Genomic DNA, 26,968 nt, shown 5'->3' on the forward strand with positions numbered 1-26,968 from the left:
CATGGAGGCAAGCGAGGCACAGAGTTCAGCAGACAGACTTATCAAGCAAGAGAGGATGAACCTGAAGCTCAGGCCAACAAAGAGTCAGCCAGTGCACAAGATAACTACTCCTCTACTGTTCTGGATCATCCACAGACATCACTGTCTGTAGTTATTATTTCCACATAATGAGGTAGCAATGGCACCTTAGCATGAATCATATAGGTCAAACATATATCTACAAAACAATGTACTGTCAATTATGAAAGTATGTTCATTATAGTGCTGAATCTAGTATTTATTTTGAAGATAATCCATTAAATAGATCATTATCCTGATTTATACATTTGTTGTTTGGCTCATGACATGTAAAAAAGATCCTGATCCAAATTTGGTGATTCAGATTTTGACTGTTGTCCAACCAACAGTGAAAGATCAAATATATTTATGAAGAATGACTTAAAAGCAAATACTAATATTACTTCTGATGTAATAATTGATAGTCAGTTCCAACATATAATCTGGTGCACTACTGGATCACCTCCCCTTCCCAGTGATGGCTCATTATCTAAGATGGTTCTCTAATAACTGTTTAAACGTGATAGGAGTCAGGTGGTTATACAGGAGAATAATGACATGAAATAAGTGGGTGCGTGGGTTTTAAACCCTATTTTGCATTTGAATGACTCTTTATGTTGTTGGTTCAATTAATAGCTTTAGTGGGTGTGAGGTACATCCACCCTGTTCTCTCTCTCGTCTAAACAAGAACGTTGATCCCTCAATAATTTTCTCATCAATGTCATCATTTAATAGGGTTTCTTTTTCTTGACGAAAATAAAACAGTCCATTTAAGTGAAGTTGTGAAGTTATTAAGGTCGTTTCCTATTCACTTAATACATTTCTGTATAAATGTGTGATAACCAAGCAGAGACAGTTTTCTGTAATATAAGTTGTTCAAAATGCAAATTTTAATTCAATTTACATTAATTCTGCTCTGAAATGACAAGACAATTTCAACTAGTGAAGTTTTGTGATTTTTATGAGTTTTGCTGTCCGTTCTCTTAGTGACGCTTCATGACTCTTTGAAATGCTTGAATGGTCTCATGCTTTCCTCATGTAAAATGAACATTTAACACTTAATCTAATCAGCTTTAATATAGTTTTCACTGTCAGGTTTGAACCTTGAATCAACTTGCTTTCAACATTTTCCACTTCTGTCATCCAAGCTTCAAACTCTTATAACTCTCTGTCAACCGTGGCTGCTCGCATCAGACAGAGTGAGGTGGCATGATAAAAGGCTGTCACGTATAAGTGATCTGTGTCAGGTTGCTTTGAAACTGAAATTGCATTTTTATAGAGTCTGTCTATCAGGGATGTGGCATTTAAAGGTTCAGTGTGTAGAATTTTGTGATAATCAGCCTTTAATTGTCATAAAAACTCAAAAGGTGTTTAGTGTGTCCAGTCTGGACTACTGTAAAAACATGGCGTCCTCCGTAGAGAGGACCCCTTCGATGTAAATATAAAGTATTTAAATATAAAGGGCCTTTTCTGGGATAAAGAAAACTACAATTCATACAATTTAGATGAAACGAACTCGTGAAAACATCATGAGGATTATTCTACATTAAATTTCGGCCAATAGTTCCCTTTCACCTAAATCTTACACACTGGACCTTTAAATAGAGTAATGGTGTGAACATGAGACCATTTTAAAGATTATACAAGAAAAAAGTATTAATACTGATGTTAAAACTAACACTTTGGGCTGCATGGGAAATAAAACCATATGAATAATTATTGCAATATAATTTGTATCAATAGCAATACAACAAAGGCTCAATACACATCAGTGAAATACTTAATTATAATTATGTAAGCAGCGCAGGGAGGTATCCTCTGATTTGTAAAATGTTTCAAACACATTTCACCACAAAGACCCAACTGTCCCCTTTTATTCAATCTAGTGACACCAAATTGCACACACATAGAAATTGAGTTCCCTAAAAAAGGTTTGATCATTTTCATCAAGATGCAGGAGTTATTCTCTGGGAAAAGAGTAAAAAGATCAAAAGATGCATAATTTAATCTCTAATCTCTATCTGCACCCTGATTTATCCACACCACCACAATAGGTCATTCTCTGACTCAGAGCACATCCCTCCACCAAGTTTTGTGGTAATTTTTGCCATCTTGCCTACAAACCAACTAATGAAGAGAGGTAACATATCAGGCAATATCAGGAATTGCTCGGATCAACACGAGTACAGGTGTGTGTTTTGTCACAGGTGTGGTCAAGTTTGAGAGACGCAGGCTTCATGATAACAAATACGACACTCCAACAAGTCAGCTGCCCAAACTGTGTTTGTGGAGGCGCTTCTGTGTGCCTCTCTTGCCCTACAAGTGGAGTTAGGATTGTCTATAAATGTTTTAGTTTTATGTGAAGAGGTTGGGGTTAATCTTTTCAGACAGCAGACAGACCAAGTTGCTACACATACAGTGGAAACTCTATATGCCAATTGTCTGCGCCGTTTCAGCTCCGTGCTCTGGGCAGCAGGGGAGGAAACTATAGCTTCACCTCAGAAGTGAGTCTTTGCTTTGATGTGAAGGGTTTTATGATCACAACATGCAGAGGAAATGTGAAATGAATGCAGTGGGAAATATTGTAGGCAATTCAAGTTTTGGTTTCTGGGTGGACAGGAGAGGTGGTGCAAGGAGATGAACACAGATAGCTCCAGATAGGAAGACGGAGAAAGTATCAAATGAAAAAAAATGAAGCTTCCTGAAGCGGAATAGTAAATCATAAGAATATCTTGAGCAAAGAAAAAAATCCTATGGTTGTGCTTATCTTGTCAGGAGTCTGTAGGATCATACGTTTCCTCTGCTGCGGCATTTCTTTTCAAGTTCGACAGTTATCATTGACAAGGTGTCACCACATTTTCATATCACATTGCTTGTAACATCATTGCTACACATACAGTATTTCATGCCAAAGCAACAATGGAGATTGTGCTCATGTGGCTTTTTAAATCCCAGTTTACAGAATTTTCATTAGATCTCATGAGCATAAATAAAATCAGTTTGACAAAACAATTGGTCTCATAAAAAATATTACATCTGTATATACTCATATACGCCATATCTTTAAATAATTGAATCTGCTGCTCTTTTATTATCTGTTTGTTCATGTTTATATACAACATATGACATCAACTTTCACCTGTAAATACAGTATTTCCTCACCAATTCCTAAATCTATCATTTGCAATCTATTGTATTTGTATGGTTAGATGTCCATCTGCCTTTCGTTTTACTTGTACTCGTACTTTGTGCAATGGCAATAAAGACGAACCTGATCTAATCTAAAGAACAATGTCAAGACCTAAAATACGATGCGCGACAAAAAACAGTTAGAAACGATGTAGCTTTTGTGAAACTTTCCTTTGCTTTGCTGCTAAAAAGAGGATTTTCACAGATTTATGCACTACTCATCATATCCTTAGATCTTGCGGTGTTCAAACGTCTGCCAGCTTTTATTAGGGTGTCTGATGTTTATAATGAAAATTCACCCTTCCTCATCATATCCCACCTCCAGCTTGCAGTGATGACTCATAGCATGACTGATTTGTGAACTCGTGGTTCTGCAGATCTCCGTCCACCCAGCTTGAAATTAGACCATATCATCTTTTTTAAATCCTGAAGGGGCTCGAGTGTGTTCACAGCCTTGACTGAGAGATAACATGTCCCATAGTGCTCTATCACTGACTTGATGTGTAATTCATGCTACACAGGGACTGCAGGAATGCATTGTTTTTTTTATTCCAGCGAACAAAAGAATATGCTATCATGTGGGAATAATCTAAGATCTGTAATAGAGCATTAATGGGAAAAAATATTTCAAGTAAATGATGTATGATATTAATAATATGCTAATGAGGGGGTAATATATAAAAAATAACTGTTTCCCATTTCAGGGACCTAGTGAGCCACGTAGGAGGCAGAGGCCAAATGGGAATGATAGTGGTCTGGTTGATGGAGGATTTCCTATTTGCTTCACCAGCTTATCCTGCAACATTACTAGCTACTTTGGTGCAATTCAGCCACCCACACCTATAAGCTTTGTCATTAAAACGCAGAGAGAGATCCACCCATTGGATCACTCTTTGCTCAGGAATAGAAGGATATGTTGGCCATTTGAAGTAGCCTTCGAAATGGAACAAGCCTAGTGGTTAAGCTGAGACGCAATAGACCATCTTCACAGCAGCCATTTTATTGGTCTTCAATTGGAGCCCTGACTTGAGATAAAAGCTATAGTTACTGTTGCTACATATCAAACCTAACTTTCTTACACACAGTTTACAATATCTGTGATTAGTTGAAACGCTCGCCTCCAGCTTACTTTTGTTTTTAACAATGCACTTGATGCTGCTAACTGACATCTGCTCTTTATGTATTAGCGTAGGTCATAGAGGTAATTGTCCGTATCTGTAAACGATAATGACTTAGACAGAAATCTTCTAACCTAGTAAACCTCATATTTTTTACACTATTATTATACTGTTATTATATCATATTATTCTGACTCAACAACTTAGTTTTGGACTTCAAAATGGTGTCTTGTCTCCTCTTAACTGAGTAATATTGTTGTAAAATGTGTTAAATTCTACATTTAAATTAGGGTATAATTGGATTTTTATTATTAAAAAGTTTTTCTAATGGATTTTGTTGGAAATGCAGAACTTTGAGGAGGGTAACGGCACAAACAAAGACGTGATTGTCTTAGCAGAACAATACTGAGCGTATGAATGAGCAGCAGAGAGATGTCTTTTGCTGCAAGACTGGATTGATACATTTAACATCTTCTATCTTCATCCCATTTTTTTGGGAAATGTTGGAAATCGTTGTTACAGACACAGCTTCAAGCTGCTGCTTTTCTTAGTGAAGAAAAACAAAAACACTGAACAGGCGCCTTTCAAAGCCGACAAAGAGTGAGTGGTTGACACTTCAAAGATAGATTCTAGGTCGAGTATTTTCAGGCTGTGAACTGTACACAAACCAGAGGTTGTCGAAAGTTTCCGAAATTATTAAGAAGATTGGCGAAACTAACATTAAGTACAAGCTCGAATTTTTCCTGTAATCGATTTGCTGCTGCATCACAAAGCTGCATCATCATCATGAGTCATAGTTTGTGAAATAACCTTGTGAGTACTCCCATTAAATTTCACTTTGATTCACGAGATGCTCAACTTGTAACTGACGCCACTCTAGACAGAATAAATGAACGAAGTACTTCCACTCACATTACATTTACATTAAAGCTATTTAGCTCTTGCTTTGATCTAAAGTAAATTACTATGAGGGCAGCAGTGGAATTAGCTTATAGGATCAGGCTGATGGTACCCTGATAATAGATCCAAGCAAACAGTGCTGTAATGTGAGACCGCTCCTCTGCCAGGAAAACTCGACAAAAAGAAATTAGAGGAAGAGTGGCTCGAGAGCGAGGAAGATCGGATTTAGACAGGGGCATATTTGCGGGAGGGTATGGCTGAGAGGGGCGTGATACAAGAGGGAGTGGGGAGTGTGAGTTATTTCTTGAGGAGATGAGTTTTGAGTTTACAAGGAAAAGGAATAGTTCTGCTGCGCTGACTCAGATTGTTCCATTACTGTGCCATGAGGACCTGCATTTTAATAACACAATGTAGACTCACATGGGTACTGGTGTTTTGCTTGGTCCACAATGCTGATCCACCATGATAGCCGCCGCTAAACGGCGTGGAGCGAGTGTCAGACGTTTGGTAAACCTAATTATTGTTCTACTTTTGGTGGAGGAGGGCAGTCGCTCATCCAAGATCCCAGCACCATCTTAAAGCAGTAAAGTGTAGTGTGATTCTTTGCTGAAGTGCTGTTGAGCCAGGATTTCTGCTTTCTTGGGAAAACAGAGTGAGTGAGTCACAGTGCAAATTAAATGATGGGTTTGATCCTTAGAGGGTAGAGCACTCTCACAGATATAACTGTAAAATATGACTGTGTTTTGAATAACATCCAAACCCTCCATATGAATGGTCGACTCCCACTATCTTGACACTAATGACCCATCTCTTGTAATTAATTTGAAAAAGGCAGCAGATAATTAGCGGTTAACTACGGGGATGTCACAGAGGCAAACACTCTGAGGCGTGTGTTTCATTGTCAGAGGGAAATGATGACACTGAATCATTTCTGGGCTGAGGTTGCAATCAGTGGTACCGGAGAGTGATTCCACTATTGTTCCAATGTTTTAGATATTTTAGCTTCAAAGAATGTGGCGTGTGTTTAGTTGGGACGATTAAGAAATCATTTTTTTATTTCCTTATTAATTAATATGTTGATTTGGTAAAACTTTATTTTAGGGAACACATATCAACCATTAAGTAGTTGCCTATTAGCATGGATATTAGAGTCATATTGGCTCTTTATTAGTCATTATGAAGCACTAATTAATGCCTTATTCTGCAACTACTCCATTGATTAACAGTTTTCCCTTAATAACCTCCTAATTACTGCTTATTGATGGTAAGTAAGGAAGTTGTTGTACATGAAGTATAATCAAGTGCTTGGATATGTTCACTTTGTGTGTTCCCTAATATAAAGTGTTACCATTGATTTTTATCCGAGTTACAAGTTTTTATCCAACGTCAACAAGCAGTTTCATGCTTGGGACACACAACATACCCATCTTTCAAGCTAACGGGCCATGCCAGCAAGGTTCACTTCGTATCGACTTGATTTGATCGGCTAGCACCAGCGCTGGAGTGTTTAAATACAATGTGATTGGCTGGTGCCTCTGTTGCTGCATGAAAAGTTGAGCGCCGCGAGATCAGAGCAACACAACAGAACCACAATGCAGTTCAACAATGCACAACATCCTCCCAGCAGCGTATCGGTAGAAACCTCCAACACAGAAGCCTCAAGTCTCGCATCAGTCAGTGAAGCACCTCAGTCCAGACTGAAATATCTCATGTTGGATGAATTTCAGAAATGCATAGTGTCCGAAGGATGAATACTAATGACTTCTGTGATCCCCTGACTTTAGAGCCACCTGAGTCACTTCCACAGTTTTTGTCACACCTGATGTTCGGTATTCCTCAGATGATACTGTGTTTGATATAAGGTTCTCTGACAGATGGTAATTAAACATACATTTACTTTAAAAAGAAAAGGATGGCAGCTCTGCTTTTTGTTCTTCACATACTGACACAGTGTGATAGTTTAAACCTTATGCACACAGGGCTGTCAAAAGTCAAGTCAAATTGTATTTAAAGAGCCCAATATCACTGATCACAAATTTGCATCAAGGGTTTAACAATCTGTTCAGCTTTATGCTCTGTCCTTAGACCCTTGAATCTGTTGAAAAACCCTTCAATGGGAAAGAAACGGAAAAGCAACAGAGGAGGGATCCATTCCAGGACGGAGAAAGATGCAATAGGTGTCATGTGCACAAAATAGAGCAACAAAGTAGATTTATAGTATGGACAGCGTGGATGACAACATTATAGACTGTACACATTAGTGAAGAATATCATCTGTGAGAACATTGTGCATCATCCAGGTGCTGGGAAGAGATTAAACCTGAGCCACATGACCTCCTCTCCACCATTAAGACCTGGTAAGAGGACAGACTATATGCAAACATGCAGGAGGCAAAACCAAACACTCACACAGAAAACAAACACACAGAGGGAGATTAAGTGAAAAGGAGGAGGCTGGAGGAGGGGGATCCAAAATACCTAGAATTGAGGCAGGAGAGGGAGAGAGGACTCAGGGCAGCAGATGGTCCAACACTGCAGCGTGGCAGCCCACCAATATAAGGACTTTTGTTTTGAGGTATTTGTGGAACACTTCGCTATCACCAGTTGAAGGTATGATGCTCAGATTTCTGACAAATCACATATTTAGGGAACCTGTGAGGGATACATCAGGGAAGCTTTCCCTCTGATAGTCATTTCAACAAACGTAACACATTTTTACTCTTTTGATCATGAGAATACACAGTAGAAGATCCAGTGGAGACGCAGGACCACACGCTTGGCGTTAAAACACAAGATTTCTGAAAACTCACAGAAAGTTGTGTGATCAAAGGGGAATTTAGAATAAAAACAAAGATGGAGGCGGACTGCCAGCGTCATTAGGTTTGCATGTTTGTGTTATATTTTACTGACCTGGCACAGGAAAATAGTCTCATTTATGCTGTAGGCAGTGTTTCTGTTGTAAACACAAGTATGCAACATGTTGCTGTGGCTTTCTGGTCGGCTCACTCTTATTGGCTGTTGCGGTTTTCTGAATCACATAAGTCTCCCCAAATTTGAATCGTAAATACATATTACAATTCGAAAGAACTCTGATTTAGTCTGTGACTTTAAGACTAAATCTGTCACACGTCAGGATCTTTTGGCCAAATAACCTCAAGTCGGGCATCACCCCATGATCGTCAAAAGGGCGAAATTGGACCCGAAATCCTCCTAATTATCCTCTAGCAAAAGATAAAGAACTCCAAAACCTCACTACCCATAATCGAACAGACTCCAGTCACCTGTAACCTGCTGAGCACTGAGACCTCATTTAAACCTTTGTCTACAGTTCTGGTGCTGCTGCTTTATGTCCAGCAGGATGAAAGTCTTCTTCTCTCAGCAGAACTAATGTAAGCTGTTGATTAAACAGGAACGAGAAGGAGCCGGCCGCGGCTGTCAGTCTCACAGAAACTGTCCCAGACAAATGTTCATCTCAGCACATGAGTGATTTCTGAGCCTCCTCCACTGGCTCTGCTCGTGACATCTCTTTTGATAAGTCTATACAAATGTAAGCATGCACAGAGAGGAGCACATCTTCATTCCCTCTGCAGAGCGTTTGAATTGCTTTGAGATACCATTCAAATTCTTCAGATACTAATCAGCAGCTTGATTCATTTCCTGATTCATTCCACTCCCAGCTTTAATTCTCTCTTTTTGTGTCTTTGTCATATCCTTTTTGATGTTTCAATGATAATTAAAAAATTCATATTAGTTGTTATGGCTGTTTATGGCTGTCAACAAATACAGGGAAGAATGTAAATAATCCAGTAATTCAAATGGGTGCTCATAAATAACCATAACCACAGAAGGAACTATTATTATGCGTGAACAGTAGGTAGTGATGTCAAAAATGTATAAAGCTGCATTGGTTTGTTCTTCGTTGACTGATGAGCTGATTATTTTGGTGGTCAAAGGTCTGGGGACACAGTGACCTCATGTTCTTGTGGACATGATATATCAGCAACACTCAAAGGAAATTTTGTTGCATCTGACACAAACATTCACTTTGACCCATGGATCACTTGATTCGATTTTGGAGGTCAAAGGTCACTGTGACCTCACACACCCTTTTCTGCCCAGCAAACATGTATTCTGAAGAACGCCTCGAGAGGATCCTTTTAAATTTGGCACAGATGTTCACTTAAACTCACAGATTTACTGATAAGATGTGGATGGTCAAAGGTCAGTGGATCTCACTCACCAACCATTCTTAAGAAGAAATTTCTCCTAAAATCCACTTATGCAGTTGTGTAGTGTAGCCAGGTAATTCATTTAGATTTTTGTCGACTCATTCCTGACTTCTTAAATGTTCTTGTCAGTTTCTGTGATTTCTGTTTGTGGACATGGCACTGCAGTCTCATGCCCTTTTATGGGTATTGGCGGGCCATTAACCTTATGCTAATGAGAAACTGGCACACATTTTCAACTTGCAAAGACATGGCACTCATCAATATAAGAACACAGATGCGAACAATTTGGAAGTTTAAGAACAAGTCATGAATCTGACGAAGAGTTTTCTAAGAAAACGAAGAATGAGGCCCTTGGCCTCTTGAACATGATATCTCAAATCTTCCGTTTGGGAATTTTTGTAATTATGGCCAGTCCAAACTTTGATCAACTGATTAGTTTTCAGTGGTCAAGTGTCATGTTGACTTTGAGTCTGGAAGAAATTTATATCGACTGAATCTGAAGGTAGGAGTGCGAAGGCAGGAGTTCTAGTTTTTTCATATTTATGAGGGCATTTTTCATCATTACCATTAGTTCAATGACGGTATCACAATTAGAAAGGGTTTGTCTAGATTCTCTGCCCGGGGTCCCAACCCTCCCAGAGGTCTTCATTATGAGACGAGTTAGTGCCACAGGTTCTTAGTCATCAAGGCCGAGACTTCTGCCCCTGGACTGTGGGACATTTACGTTTCCCACCATGGGGGCTAATTTCTCACAGTGAAGAATACATTAGGCTGCAAAGGTGATGACTGACCTCTGCTTATCGACCAGTACAGTACATGCTGTTCATCACTGCACAGAACATTTGACTCCTTGTTAAAAATCAAATATGTTCTTGTACAGAATTACAGGATGTAAGTCTTCTTTCAACTGTGAAACTATTGCACAGTCCCCTGTCATGTCCGTCCTTGATTATGGAGCTATTCTAATGTCATGCTGCCTCATCAACACTTCAGCAGTTAAACCCTGTGTATCACAGGGCATTAGTTTTATCACAAAGGACAAATCTCACACTCACCACTGTCCTCTGTTTCACTTGGTTAGCTGGACGTCCTCACTCATGTTATTCATTTATAAAGCTCTAATGATGAAACTCCCAAACCACCTCACTTCTCTTCTCTCATTTTAAACTTTATAACTGTTCCCTACATGATCTAGTAACTACATCACCTTAGATATCACCTTCCCTTGATTTTGGCAGAACTGGGCTCAGGTATTCAACATCTTTTAAATGGAGTGAGCTGCAATCTCCTACGTTGGTAATTTTAAATCTTTGGTTTCTGATGTTTTTCCATGATTCTTTCTTGTAGTGTTGTATTTATTTGCTGATTGCGAATGTCTCATGTATTAAATAAACAGTGAATACTATTTAGAAAAATTAAAGAAACCCTCTAGCCTCAGGTCTGTTTTTCATTCTGATCAGTGCAGCACTGGTCACGAGGAGCGGATTCCTGTTTGTATAATTTATGATCTTGCAGTGCAACAGTCCATGATGTTAAATATCTGTGACACAACCCAGGACACAAGCACGGCCGTTTTAGAAGCCTCTGTCAGCTGGATAGTAGCATTGATTATTTTAGATCTGTACTTTCGATTTTCTTGACAACCACTCATCCAAAAAACTTCTGTCAACACTGAACTCACTTGAATCCTCAGAAACACTCTCACAAAGTTTGAGAGAGAGATTTGCTGCTTATAGTTTGATTTTTAAATCTAAAATTCTAATAAAAATTACAGAAATGCACAACATGCACTGTAAAAAAGTACAGTTCTTTACTGGAACTTTGGACTTTTTTAAAGTGAACTTCAGACATTTCTTCACTGAAAACGTACTTGTAGCTGTTTGAACATCAGGTGCAAGGTTTATACACCATGTCACAACAACATCTGTGCAACCTCTGCTCCAGCTGTGGTTTCACATCACGCAGGTTTTGTGTTTGTGTTGTGACTTTTAACGTAGTTTGAGACACAGTTGAATGTTTGTAACTGAGTTCTCATAAGTAGAGCGGACTCATTGCTCGGCTGTTGTTGTAGATTGTTGACAAATCTCTTCTTTGTGTTTGTGATGTTTAAAACCAGGTGTGGCAGTGCGGCGGCAGTGTCGAGGTCCTGCCCTGTGCTCGCATCGCCCACATCGAGCGCGCTCACAAACCCTACACGGAGGATCTAACGTCTCACGTGCGGCGAAATGCCCTCAGAGTTGCGGAGGTTTGGATGGATGAGTTCAAAAGCCACGTGTACATGGCCTGGAATATTCCTGTGGAGGTGAGCGACCATCTATATCACATTATTGTTTTTTCTTTCAAGTCACCGATCCTTTTAAATTAGCAGGTTTACGATGTAGGTCTGAATTAGATGTTTTATCACCATATTTCATGCATTGTGTCCGTTGTGCTAATCTGTGTTCAGTCATTTACAATAGGAAGGTTTCATGATGTCATGCATTCTTGTCTTAACAAAACCAAGGAATCTGATTTTGAAGAAATCAACAATGCAGCAAACTGTGAAAATCAGGCTTTAAGAAATTACACCTTAGTTGTTTGGTCACTTTGAAGGTCCCTGGTTTTTAATCAGCAACTTTTTTAGATTCACTGCTTTTTTACATTTTTTTAGATTATCTTTGTGGTATTTGACCTTGACTTGATGGGTTTTAGAGATGCAGAAAAGAAATTGTGTTTTATGTTTTACCACGTTGATGGAAGTGTATTCTAAATGTTTTTACCTCACACTGTCTTCTTGGAACTACAAATATTTGTGTGTATTTTTTTAAAACTATATTTGTGTTGGGACAGTATCTGGATAAAAAATATACTCATTATAGTAACTAAAGTTTTCTTTTGTTTTTTATGACAAGCATTTAAGATAAAACACCATAAGCTGAGAATTGTCTTCCTGAAAAGAAAAATACCCTTAGAATTGTAAAAATGTAAAATAGCATAAAACCATCATGACCTTTCAGTTTCTAAGCTTTACAGACAGTGAGGCTGAACTGTGTACTGTATATGCCACCTTACACAGCAAATCTCAGATGTCAGCTATAGAACCATTGAGGCATTGTATCTTCAGAAAAGGAGGAAAACACGCCTACCTCAGTATCACCTGTTCTTGTCTCATCACACGTGTAGTTGAATCATTTACCTGACGCCTCCAGGAGAATAAAATGTAATGATTTCTCATCACTTCACAAAACAGCCTGAAATAAAAAAAACATGCCTCAGAACAAATCAATACTTAATATGATTCAATAAAATGTAAATGTTAGCAGTTTGAGGATTGAATGCTTTTAGAACACAATGATTAATAGTACAGTATAAGTCCTGATATAGAAGAAAAAAGAAATTTCAGCAGAAATATATTCTTTTGAATCCTTTTATTTGAGGCTTTATTGTATTATTTGATATGTTGGAATAAAGATATCTGCAGTGTCAACATGAATCTGATACTATCATGCTCCTCACATCTGTTCAGGGTTTGCAGAGGATTCACATTTTTATTTGATCTTCATCTGGATTGACTGAATTCAAATAAATAATGGCACCATGTTGCTTAATATTAAATGTAGGATAGCTCAAAGGCTAAGTCAAATGTTTATTCACTGAAGCTTTTTTTCCTACTCCTGCATAATCTGTTTGAATATGTAAATCTGTGTTATGAATAGATGAACATCTGCAGGCAATTCATTCAGTCAATAATGAAGCATTTAACAGCGTCTCTACTCAAGAAGCATGAAAATGTTGCCCCAGCTTCAGCCCCCTGAATTAACTACACAGTGAATTTAGTTTGTGTTGATTTACCCCTGAGATTGTAAGAATCAACACAGTGTCAGTGTTCAAACTAAGATATCACATGTAATATTATTTGTTAGCATTTTACTGTTGTAGTTGTTTGAGGTGGAGCTAACCGCTTTCAGATGCAATAGGGTTTTTAGTGCAGGGTCTGGCCCCTCCAACAGGTCACGAAAAAGAAAAAAAAAAACGACAAAACGGTTTATTTTATTCGATACATTTTCCTGTGTCCCACTTAGTGAAAACATATAAGTGAATAACTATTCTGGGAGCCACTGATTTATTCCTAGCAGTGTGCATTTTATGATGTTATTATGTTTATCTATGTACAATCTTAATCTCAAGAGTAGCCTACGATTTATTTATATCTCATCTTTCAGATATAACTCATATGAAATTCATATGAAAACTAAATCAAACAAAATAGTGCAAAATGAATAAAACATGTGAAAAACAAGTGGCTATAAATGGTCTGGAGAATGTCAGTGTTAAAAATTGGAAGTTAAAGTGTTTCAAGTTCACCTGCAAAGATTTCATATTTAGTTCTGCTTTACTAAAACATTTCAACCATCAGCAACACTTCATTACCATATTACAAATAATGTAGAGAGGCCAGATATCTGTGGATCGTTATCCAGATCTGGATCAAATTCTTTTTTTTTTAATGCAATTCTCTTCATTATTGCTGCAACAGCCCAGTCTCACAATGTTACGGAAACAAATCCTAGATCAACATAGATATCCATAGATAGAAGGGTTCTTCCCTGACCCATCACAGCCTTCCACGTTGGTTTAATTGTTTTTCGATTGGCCTAATCTTTGTGTTGTTTGATATTCATGGTCAAAGGTCCCGGGGTTTGCTATCAGTGCCATTAATGAGAACATCTGTTTTATCATCCAGTCTTCTAAAGTGTCGACACATCCAGCATCACTTTACTTTACATGAAGTCATTTAGTCTGGTTAAATCACTGAGATCCTCACATCTCACAAGTAGAGCTGAGTGTCATTTGCATATAAATTATAAGATATATTTAAAATAGTGAATTAAAAAGCTTGATGGAAACATGCAGATAGAACATAACACAGGTCCCCGAACAGTTCCTGAAGGGCACTTCACAGTCCAATCACTATCTGCAGTCATTTGATTAATGTTGTGGAATAAAACAGAACATGTGCCTCTGAAATAGTCAGGTAGAAATCATAAACAGTGTTAAGTGGAAATAACCTACAAGTGCTTTAAAACTGCAATTACAGTCAGAACCAACCAGTGACAGAAATGTACTTGTCCGTCAGTGTTGGACACATGAGTGTGGCTGTGTGCAGGAGCAGCTGCGATAATACTGTCAATGGTTTCCAAGTCTCAGAGGGAAAAAATATCAAAACCCTATAGACGATTCAAATGGCTCTGAAATGCTTCTCAACGGACCATTGTCACTTCTTCACAAACCATGGTAGATCATTGTTATGCTTTGTTTGGAACTGTTTGTGTGTGTGTGTGTGTGTGTGTGTGTGTGTTGGATGAATGCAGGACTCTGGGATTGATATCGGCGACATCTCTGAGAGGAAGGCACTGAGGAAGAGGCTGCAGTGTAAAACCTTCCGATGGTACTTGGTCAACATCTACCCTGAGATGAGGATGTACAGTGAAACCATCGCATATGGAGTAGTAAGCCGCCTCCATCTTCATCCCAAATTCAATTCAGTGGCAGCAAAAGCCAAAAAAAGGCTTAAAAAAAAAACCATGGTGGAGTAAATCATTCTAATCCCTGCTGGGATCCGGATGGCTGCAGTCAGAAACACAAACGGTTCAAAGACGAGGTTTGCTGCAGTAACTTTGATTCTTTCCCTCCTTAAAAAATCGAACTTATGTAGGTTTATGTTGGGTTTCTGTGATGGATATAGACACATATATACATGAATTCAAGCTGACTTTAAATATAGACTCTGAGGTCTTTCCAGCAGAATAGTTTTACTCAGAGAACCTAGAGGAACTGTCAACCTACAGGGCATGCTGGCAGTGTTTCTATTTGCCCCCTGGTTGTTCTCAAACAGCTTTATTTCCACGGTCCTCCCACCTTGCATTACTGTGACGCACCCTAATACACTGTGACACACATACTGCAGTATTATGGCACTGCTGTATGGCATGTTACAAACTGACAAATGGTGGAGGGATATAGCCAGGAAAAAGAACGACCTCATTACCTTCATGTCACTGACACTGTTGACCTCATTATCCTTTATTTGTGACATGCGTTTGATGGGTTGGCCAATCCCAGTGGTTTGAGATCAACGTCCGTGTTCAACAACAGAGCAGTTACACAGAAAAAAGAAATACCCACAAATACATTATGTAACAGAAAAATACATTTTCCAAGCCCTAATTATTCAGTTTTACTTGATATGCTTAATACATGACAAGAAGCATGTTCAGTGTTTTTATATTAAAATCCCTCCTCCTGCATAATTAGCTATCAGAAAGGTGTCATGGGAGAAGCGTGTGTTCGGGCCATGATTTAGAGTCTGCAGCCATGTTAGCATCTCTGTGAGGTTGTGATACTTCGAGCCATCCAACTTTAATATTGTGGCGAGCTCAAGTGGTAGAATGCAGATTGAGATAAAGATTTATGGGGTTTTTTCTGTCTTTATTCAAGAGTGTGGTCTTTCAGTTTGAGAGCAGCTCTAATGGTTTAACATTCAGATTCTGTAGCGCTCTCACTCAAATATACCCTGCTTGTACTCAAAATTCTTATTTTCAGTTTTACTTACAGGTATAAACTGAATTCATGAGAGCTCCTGACCTGCAGGAGTCACGTTTAATTAGTCTGTTGTTTCGTAAGATCAAGTTTTTCACTCATGGATTGTATATTTCATTGGTTTACAGCAATTATAAATAACTATATAAATTACACCTCCTTGGTGGATGTGCCTTGACACAGCTTGTGGCAACCTGTTCTACGTGCCAGATTATAGATTATAGCCTGCTGGGTATTGTATAATATTACAGCGGACGTAGTTGTGCGGATCCAGCACCAGCTGAAATCATTCCAGTGCAACATCACCTATTATGGTTGATATATTTTCCTCCATATCAGGGACAGAGCCTTTGCTCTCCTCCTGTTGCAGTCGTCAGTCGCCTCGCTGTGGGGAAATGATGATGAGACTTTTACTTTCTGCATCTCTGAAATCAGGACTTGGACAAGTTCTTTTTACTCTTCCATGTCATTTTCATGTATGATTTTCTTGGGGCGTTAATTAAGCCAATTTGGGATTTGTGATTGTCACATAAACAGCCCTATACATTCTGACATTGTCATTCATAAAGCCATGCCACTAGCATGGCTAAAATTGGCTTTTGTTGACAAAACTCCCTTGTTCACGTTGAGACAGAATATGTTTGATATCTTCTTTAACCATTTCTGTTGTCTCGTCTTCCTGGTGATACCGTGTGGGTGGAGCTGCAGCTCCATATTCACCAAACTATGCCAACGTCAGAGCAGTCCAATCAAATCGGAGGGATTTGAATTGAATCTCTTTTAATTCCCCTCCATGCACTTCTTATGTTTTATTCAGAAATGAGTCACATTACAGAAACTAAAGATGCTCTTACTGCTGCTTCACTGTGTTTGATTCAGGCTAATCGTGTCTCCACAGGTGTCTCTCATAGCGTTGCATATTTTCTTCACCCACACGGTAGAAATGTCAAGACCTGAGCTGTTGCACGGGACCATGTGCTGCCTGTGGATTTAATGATTATCAGTCAGATGTAGATGCTTCACAAGCCAAAGGGGAGATAAAACATCCCTAACAGTTCTTTTGATCTCACATCTTTACCTGATCCACTCAAACACACACACACACACACACACACACACACACACACACACACACCACCGTCCCTGGAACTCCCCGTGGTGCAGTGTGTATCTCGCAATCAGGCAAACCTTTGTCGTGACACACATGAATAACCCTCTGGGCCTCGAAGTCTGAGTCATGTTCATCAAGCAGAACACATCTGATTTACATTTTCATAAAAAAATGTAATTTAAGAGGATTCAGATCATGATTCACATTTTAGTTTGCTCATGTCCAGCATAATCTCAATGTTCTGTAAATGTCCTTTCATATTTATATCCCAGTGAAGATGCCGATTACCACTGTTTGATGTTGGCATCTTTGGTTTGTAATTCTCTCAGTAAACATCACAGTAAGCAGCACTTGGTGCTTGGATAGTAATTTCATTCCTCTGTAGCAGAATGAATGCACTGCAGAGGGCAGGGGTTGCAGGTGGTACGTGTATCTTTCACCATTATTTGTCAAATTCATATGAGCGGCACTACTCTCCTGAGCACCATGCTTTCTTGGTTATTTATAGTTTTATATTTATATCTTTCAGCCTACAAATTTCTATACAAAGTGAAGTGTAATTTTTCAATATACAAAATCTCTTTCACAATTCATGGATAACCCCAAAGTAATTTCAAAGACCGTCTTAAATCTCCTGAGAACTAACCCCTTCTTTATGACATTATATAGTTGTTACTAAATAAGCAGCAGTAAATGTAAAAAAGGAAAATCTGAATCTTTATCATTTATGAAAGAGTTGATCCTTTGCTGCACAAAGAGGATCGTAACACTAAATCCAATATTTTCAGTTTATAAATGAAATGCATTGTAACTTTGGTCTCTCTTGATCCTTTTCATTTTTCTGATGTAAATCACATAATTCTGTCAACTTGAACCCACAACAATCTGTGAAGAATCTGAAAATTCTCTGAGATCTATACGTGGATACATGTACAATACAGTGCTGTCACTCAAATATTGATTATTTTCATTATGAATTAATCTGTTGATTATTTCTACATTAATCAATGGATTTCTGACTTTTGCGTCCTGAAATATTGTATATTTTTGTTTCTTTGTCTTTGTGTGTGTGTGTGTGTGTGTGTGTGTGTGTGTACGTGTGTACGTGTACGTGTGTGTGTCAGCTGAAAAACTCTCTGAAGAACGATCTGTGTCTGGACCAGGGACCTGACAATGACAATGTTCCCATCCTGTATCTCTGTCACGGGATGACGCCTCAGGTTAGAGCCCTCCTGAGCCCTCTCCCCCCTCTCTCTCTTTCTCTCTCTCCCTGCACCACAGTTTCATGCAGCCAGCAGCATATTCCCAGTTTTAATATATCACCACTATATTTTACTTGCATCTTGGGCTTTTCTTCCTCAATAAAGCCTGTTCCATCATGAAAAAAAATGACTTTTTCAATTCAATCAAATTCAGTAGCCTTACCTTATGAAACAAGATTGAGTTTTCTCTTTTGCCCTTTACAGAAACAGTCCTTGTTATTTTTGAGCACATATTAAACTCTTCTCCATTTTTCATATGCCTTCATTTAGGGGTGGAATGTCCTAACTGAATACTGAACACTCATGGACAAAACAAATCCTGTTTTTAAATAGTTTTAGAGGTTAGAACATTTTCCTTTCTCTCTAGCTTTCTTCAGTTTAATGTCTGATTCAGAAAAACTGATCCCTCACGGATTTATTTCAGCTGTTTGCCCATTACATGTGTTTTCTTCTGTCTTTTAGAGGAAATATCTCAGCTCAAATAACAGGGAGTTTAAGTGTTTTCAAATGTTAGCCCTGCTGATTATCATTTACTGTCTCCAGCCTCCTCCAGCTCCTATCGATCCCTCCATCCCATTACGTCTGAGCAGATTGTTTTCAGAGATTATTTAACCTTGCTGTGACAGTTATAAACTTGTCCCATTGAGTCAGACTTGATCTCACATTATCCCTCTCAGCTCAAGTGACTCTATTGGACGTTTCAGGCGTCGTAATTGACATTTACGCCGCAGTGCAAATTAAAACTCTTTCAGGGGGAAATCTTTAGTAGGAAATTTGTATTAATCTTGTGGAATCTCAGTTTCTTGAAAACACCCATTAATCAACTTCTGCTGTCCTTTTCTGAGACCTAGATAACTTGAAAAGTTGTTCATTATAAATACGTTATGTGCTATAAATCTCTCATACATCCAGGCATATCAAACAAAGGATTGGAGGAGCACCAGCATTCCTAATGAGATTAGGGATCTCTTTTGCAAGACAAATCTCATCTGCTCTATTTTTATGTTTCAGTGTTACATCACCAGGAGGAATTAGCCCCTTGATTGCCTCTGTAATGGTTCAGATACACATAGTGGTGCAAATATTTGCTGTGGTCAGTCAAAACATGATATTGTCAGGTGCCAGTTGCTTTTCAGTGCAAGTGCATTGGGAGAGCTGGGTTTTTGTATCAAAGGTGCTGCGGTAAATGCAGAACATCAACCCGCTGAAAGAAAACTGCACAGGCACGCGTGCAGGGAAGAGAATTACAAAGCTTACAATCAAACACGTGGCTGACTTTACAAGATCATGTTGTCAGCAAAGCGACAGCGCAGCACTTCGGCTCGAACAGAAATAAAACGTACCGACTTTAGCACAGCGACAATAAAAAACCTCAGACACATGCAGCCCGACAGCCTGCGTTGCATAAACACAAAAATCACTCGTCAAGACTGTTGAAAGGTCTGTGAAGGAGGAAGGAGGCTGCTGGAGCGTTATCAGACAAATAAGAATCGAGTGAAAGGATAAGAGGAAAAGACGGATAAGCAAATGCGGCACTGGTTTGTTGTATTTAATAATAGATAACGTTTTGGGGGTCCTGAGTCAGAAGTTTCCAGTTGGAAAATCCTGATCCTACTTATAAAATGTAATGTCTTCCACTGACAGAGATTCTGCTTAATCGCCCGCTCGATATGAATCTGACTCCCCCGTCCCCATCTTGTGCCTCTTTATCGTTTGGATTCTACAAACCAATTAATCTGCCCACTCTTGAATTTTGTTTCCGTTCATTTGTTTGTTGAACCAGCCAGTGGCGATCAAACTACTTTTTGTGTAAGTAAATGTTCCAGAAAAACATTGTAAAGCCACTTTAGGTTTCAGTTTTGTGAAAGCAGAGTATTATAATGTGCTTCAAGTGTAAAACGTAAAAGCACTCACAGCATAAGTGACATTAATAGATTTTTCTACTTTCTGCTAGACACATTCATATCCTTTGTTTTCAACTTATCTGTCTTTTTGTGAAATGCTGGATAATTGGCCTCTTTTTAAACGTCTCTTTGGTGAACAGATCACAGACATGTGAAGGTGCCCCTGTCAAGACAATGTTTTCTTAAAGGGGACACAAGCCAAATGGGCCTGGAGACACTGTTTGACCTTTAAAGATGCATTGCTTTTTAAAAGCTTGTGCAAAACTGGAGGGAAAGGTACAATATTACCTCTTAAAATGTCGTGGAACACAATTACGTCTTTTGCACCAATTAATAATATCATATAATCATGCAGAGCACAACTTGTTTATCATTCCGTGCACACTACATCAAATTAAAGCCAGTGTTACACCATTAAACTCTGGGCACCGTGCTGCAAATACTATAAACACATTCTCTCTCTCTTCACTCTCTCTCATGCTTTCCTCTTTTTTTTTCTTCTTTTTAATACACAACATGCTCCTCCTGCAAATGGTTTTCATGTTTTCATGTTTTTTTCAGCTTCATATGAGCAAACTGTCCTACAGTAAAGGAAGGATTCCATCGTAGAGGGCACTGTAAGGGGGGTTTCTCCCCAAACCCTGAATTAATCATAAGCTGCTTTTGTGTGCCTCTCCTTGTCTTACCCTGTCCTCCTTTCAGTCAGGAGAGCTGTAGAAATATGCATTTTTAGTGTATGTAAATCAACCTCATAGACGTCTCTTCTATGGTCAAGACAACCGAAGAGCCTCATTTACTGCATAATTTATCACCTGTATGGTCACATAGAGCTGAGGAGAGGCCATTATCTAAATGTCACCTCAGCCTTCTGAGCATTCAGTGTATCGCAGCACACAGTTAATGGCAGGATGTGGTGTTTGTTGCAGAATGTGTACTACACCAGTACCCAGCAGCTGCAAGTCGGGCTCCTCAGTCCCACTGTTGACGATGACGACAACAAGTGCCTGGTGGATGTGAACAGCAGACCTCGCCTCATCGAGTGCAGCTACGCTGCGGCCAAACGCATGAAGCTCCACTGGCTCTTCACTCAGGTGACCACGCACGGCACGGCCCCACACACGTCAGATTACTGTCATTATGCAGCCTCGGTTACTGTAATCTGTCAAATGTGGCAGAGAACCAGCTGTAGATGTAGGTAGCTTAACCATGCAAGTGGTTTAATCTACTGTCTGACTGGGGTTCACCTCCGGCCTGCAGCTCATTTACACATGAGGAGCCATATGAAACTTGGTCTCTGTGTTTAAACAGAGCGAGCAGCCACGTTGCAGAATGCCCCATGACAGCGGGTGAATTAGATTAACAGCATGCTTTGATTTGGGCTCAAAAGACCCCATATTGTGGTCTGCTAAGCTGTCAGTGCAGTTTTAATTATAGATTTATGTTCCTCTTTCAGCCAAATGTGTACAAAATCCCAAATGTGCTTCACATTAGACGCTTGTTATAATGAATCTAATATTCTTTTGACCATGTCTCTTATGGATGTCTGCTATAGGTGTGTTTATATGGTTTTGTAGCATAATTGGCAGTAGGTATGAAAATGTTTTATGTGCTTTAACACATCTCCTCATTTATTAAGTTTGTATAATTTAGTAAGTGGGAATCAAGCAAGCCTAGAACAAATCATGTCTCTGAAATAAGGCATCAGTTACTGAATGGAGAAGTGTACAAATTAGAGAGGGATGACGTTTATTTTATTTATTTTTCATTCAAATTTTGTTCCATTCTCCACAGAACCTGATTAACTGAAGATATTCTTAATCTCCCTCTACTGTAAAGACCTCAAAGTGGTTTTGATCAGCCTCGGTTTGTGAATTTGAAATGGGGAATTAAATGTGTGCATGGTTACATGTTTATTAGTGATGAGTTAGTCGAATCTCATTAGGAAAAGCAAACACATGTTCAGTGGGTGGGACTGTACGGTTTGGTTTGCTCATGAATATGTGTGGGTGATGCCTTCTTTATTTTTTCTGGAACAAATATCTGTTGTTCTGTATATAGCATAGTGAATATAATGTAAAGCCCATAGCATCCTAACTCAAATATCGTCTATACGTAATGTATACAGTACATTCATTATGCAGCTCCTGGAGGCTGTTTAAGAAGCAGCACCTACCTGTTATATGTGCACAATTTGAGTAGCTCTTTCTATCTGCGTTTTACATTTCATGGATTCTGGGTTTTATTTATGTGAATAACAGCCCACATTGATTCATCCAGTGATTCAAACAGATCTGGTGTCAGGCTTAGTAATGAGTTTCCTCCTGTTTTAGAAACAATGAGCCAATCAGAGCTTCGTAGGCAGGATGAATAATACTGACTGCAGGTGGACACACAGATCAACAATTATATCAGAATGATTAACCAAAATGATTCAGTTCAATCTAATTAATAAACTTTACCCGAATAACTTGGTAAATCTCATCTGGCAAACAGTCCCACAAGCTCCAAAAGAAAATTTCTTACCTGGAGGTGGAACAGTTAAGTAGACATATATTTGCTGGTGCTGCCCTGACCTATCACTGGCTACACATCTGCCTTATTGGCAATAAAAAACACTTTAATATGCAGAGTTCTTTGTGTTCTAATTTCTCACTTGAATGTTGAGTTTTTTTACTTTGCAAACAGTCGTGTAAGAAAAGACTATCTTATTGTGTCTGAAGCTTTCCACCATATCTTTGGGTTTTCGTCATTAATGGAGTTGCTCTGTTGTCATGGAGATTTTATCATCCTTGCAGTTGGCTCATTCACAGCTCGGCTGGAAGCTGTTGTACCCAGAATAGAGATTCAATACACGGAGGATCTAAATGGATCTGGCTTCATACAAGTGATACACTTTAATTTAATGTCTTGATTGCACTTATGAGCTGGCTCAGGGCGTCGTGACATATTGGCCCATAAATGCCTACTTACAGCAGTTAACACCAATCTGCTATGTATAAAGAAAATGTCTCTTGGATTTCAGTGACAAAAGAATAATTTAGCTCACAGTCTGTACAACCAGTCCCATCTTTAGGTCTTTTTCTCCCCAGTCCCTCTTCATTCCTCTTATTGGCAGGAGCCTCCTCCTCAAAGCTCTCTCTACACTGTATTGAATGTTGATGGCTTCCTCTTCAGTCACTCGTCCTTTTTCAACCCTGACACTGTCATAGAAAAATTCCTGAGTCATTTCATCATAACATGCTGGAATATTTTTTACCGCGCTGATGTGCTCCCCCAGCTCAGACTGGCAACAGCTGTCTTATTAAAGTTTGTAAATTGTTGGAACTTACTTTCTTTTATCTAAAAGTTTTTCCTCTTCCTTCAGGCTCCATATATATCAAACCAAGGACTTGGACAGTTACACGTTTTCAGTTCTTCGAGCTGTGTGCCCCGGGATATTCACTTTAAATAAAACAATAGGAACTATATTAACGTACTTTGAATGCATAGTCCCTAAAGTTTAGGGTTAAAAAGTAATTGAACAGATTCACATGAAGTGAGCAAGTATATTGCAGGTCATCATTCAGCAGGATATGAATCTTGGAGGTAGGGTTGGTAATTTGTTTCTGAATCCCTTTTTATCTTATTTGTTGGAATCCTTTTCACATCCCGATAGCCATCTACAGTATAAATAAAGGAGTATGAAAGTCGCAGGACTGTAATGAACTTGTACCTTTCAGCCACTAACCGACTTGCCTGCCTGTGTGCACCCTGCCTGTGCTTTCACCGCACATAGACATACAAAGCCTCAGGAGAGACGTTAGTGAGCGAGTTACAGAGAGTCGTCTTCTAGCGGTTTTCAAGCAATGTGGGTTTATGTGGCCGGAGCTTTGACAGGAAGGCCGACTGGAGGGGGTGGGATGTATCGGTTGCATTTTTTCAAAGTGTAGCCTGCTCTCACTAGGTTTTCCAGGATTACCAACCCGAGTTTTAAATCAGGAGATGAAATATTCTCAACTGATCCAGTCAATCATGATCTCAGTCTGCCTGAGGAGAGCTTCACTTGCTGGAGACCAGATGAAACGCAGAGCGACCCTGCAACAGGCAGGAGCTGAAGAAGGCTGCAGCAAAGCTCTGAGAGAGCATCACAAGGGAATGTACCAAGTGTCCACTGAAGCCTGTGGGTCATTGACTACAAATTATTTTCCTTAAAATATTAAGTATGATGAATTTCTCTGACTTTATGCATCTGTCCAATTATTTTGAGCCCCTGCATTTGTGGACCACAGGTGTTAAAGGAGCTGTATTGCCCACACAGTTCTTTCTGTACTGATGGAAAAAGCAACTCGAATTAAAGCTGGGACTTGGCACTTTAATGCGGTCTGTTATTTTATGTCAAACTGAATGTGCTGGAGCTCAGAGCCTGAAGAACAAAAAATGTGCAACTTTTCAAATACCACTTCAGTACCAGATGTTTTTGTTATTTTCGATCGCTCTGTATTGTGTCCTTTTTTCTCATCTCTTTTGATTCAGTCTATTCATCGTGTGCATGCTCTCACAGTCTTGGCATTGCTCAGGAGAGGGCTAATGACTACACTGGCAATCGCATTGTTGTGTTTGCCTTGAAACCATGTTGATGTTATTTGGTGGGATGAGGATGGTTTTATGAATCAGCCAAAAAACGCCCAGAGCTCAGGCCACTCCGGCAGCTCACATCCGTATCCATTCACAGCAGAGTGGGTTTAAGAGAAGGCAACTTACATAGTTATAGTTATTCTAATTGTTCTTCTGGAGCTCAGCACCATTTGAACCATTGTTTTTTTTGTCTTTTCAGGGAGGATCCATTCAGAACAGGAAATCAAAGAGATGCCTAGAGCTCGTAGCGAGCACAGACAATGAGTTCGGCTACCAACTGGCTCTGCAGAAGTGCACTGGACAGAAATGGTTCATCACAAACGTTCTGTTTAGCAGCTTATTATGATCGACTGCTGAAAGGAACACCTGACCAAAAAGCACACCGAACTGGATGAGGTTCATTTTTTTTGTATGTGTGCACATGTGTATGCGCGTCTGCGTGTGTGACTGGCGCATGGTTGAGCATGTTTTTTTTTTTAGCACTGCGATGTCCTCTGAGCAGTCGACATCACATCACAAATGTTAAACATTTTATTTAGCCTACAGGATCCATCATCGTTGGCGGACATTTTGAAGATTTGACAAGGTAGTATATTTAGTATATTTTGTGGTAACAACAGTACAGTCAGATTTTTGTTGACTTGAAAGATGTAATGGGTTCAGTATGTTTTTGTACTTTGTTCATATTTGCTACCATGTAGCAAGTTCTCTGAACCTGTCCCTGCTGTAATTATGTTCTTTTAGTGTCTCAGGTTTGTAGGTTTATTATGAGATTCATCTGTACAATTGTGGGAAAACGTTGGAATAAATCTGAAAACAATAGATAATTTTCTAAATGTAAATATTTCCAATGTTTGTCATATAAAACAGTAAATTGATGATTACTGATGTAAACCTCTTAGTGCAAGTGCCTCTTTTATTTTATTTTGAAGGCACAATTTATTATTCACACATTGACAATGAGTGTGAAAGGACTGGAATCTGTCGTCGGTTTTAAAACAAATTATTGACTCAAAACTTACTGATGTGAACCGAGAGTTCAATACACTGTAAATGAGGAAAACACTGGTAAATATACAAGCAAATGAAGAAAATCTTCACATCTTGAATAAATTAATGTGCAACAAACAATAATACGCTGCAAATTCCAACAGCACAAACAAACACAGCAAACAGAAAGAAATACAGAAATGCTGCAAATTGCACAGGAAAAAAATCAACAAATGTATGAATCTAAAGTTTTTCGTACATTTGCAGAGTACGAAAAACTGACAAACACACTCAGTGTAGTCATAACAGATATGATAGAGTATATGTTGTACACAAACACAGTTATTCACATGATATTGTCTTTTTCAGAAACCAACACACTTAAATAGTCGTTTTAGAGCACAACTGACAACTGGTCAACTGAAAGGATTCACATTCATTTTTACATCTGTCTTAAAATAGTCAGGTGACCATATAAACATATGTCACAGTTGTTTACCATAATCATTAATTCTGTTTATACTGGCCAGTAAGAGATACCTCCAGTGTAAGTGATGGGGAACGTAATCCACATAAAACCATGTTTTTTTTACTGTTTTGTCAATTGGTGGTAATTTCTTTTTGTCTATTTGTCTATTGCTCTCACAGAGCCGCCATAGATTTGTCCTTGAAGGGGAGCATGTTAGTGAATAATGTACACACATCCTCACTAATGCACATGCATATGTAGAAAGCACAGAGTTATGGAAGTGATGTTGTCGGTTTGCAAAGATAGATGCAGGGGCTGAAGTCGAGAAACGGCGACAACTTGTGTGTGCACCTGGGGAGAAGTGGCACAGCCTGTTTTCAACATGCCAGTCCTTATTACCATCCACATTCAGTCAGCGCTCGGCAAACCATGGCATTAAATATACATGCAAACCCACTTTCATCAAAAGGCCCACTAACACAGCTTGATATGCAATATGTGCGCCTCTGCATGCTCAAACTTTTAAATGAAAGAAATTCAACAAAG

The 26,968-nt window shown here is 39.0% G+C and overlaps 1 protein-coding gene across 1 annotated transcript in view; it reads left to right on the forward strand.

Moving 5' to 3' along the window:
- The window catches only part of galnt18b (UDP-N-acetyl-alpha-D-galactosamine:polypeptide N-acetylgalactosaminyltransferase 18b), a 73,776-nt gene extending 47,919 nt beyond the window's left edge, over positions 1 to 25,857 (forward strand). The window contains exons 7-11 of the mRNA XM_069524178.1: positions 11,610 to 11,795; positions 14,845 to 14,982; positions 18,308 to 18,403; positions 21,276 to 21,440; positions 25,163 to 25,857. Coding sequence (XP_069380279.1) covers positions 11,610 to 11,795; positions 14,845 to 14,982; positions 18,308 to 18,403; positions 21,276 to 21,440; positions 25,163 to 25,309 — 732 coding nt within the window. The 3' untranslated portion in view covers positions 25,310 to 25,857. The remainder of the gene's footprint in view (positions 1 to 11,609; positions 11,796 to 14,844; positions 14,983 to 18,307; positions 18,404 to 21,275; positions 21,441 to 25,162) is intronic.
- Positions 25,858 to 26,968: the final 1,111 nt, after the last annotated feature.

This window comes from Paralichthys olivaceus, chromosome 1 (genome assembly GCF_024713975.1).
Source record: "Paralichthys olivaceus isolate ysfri-2021 chromosome 1, ASM2471397v2, whole genome shotgun sequence".
Lineage (NCBI taxonomy): Eukaryota > Metazoa > Chordata > Actinopteri > Pleuronectiformes > Paralichthyidae > Paralichthys > Paralichthys olivaceus.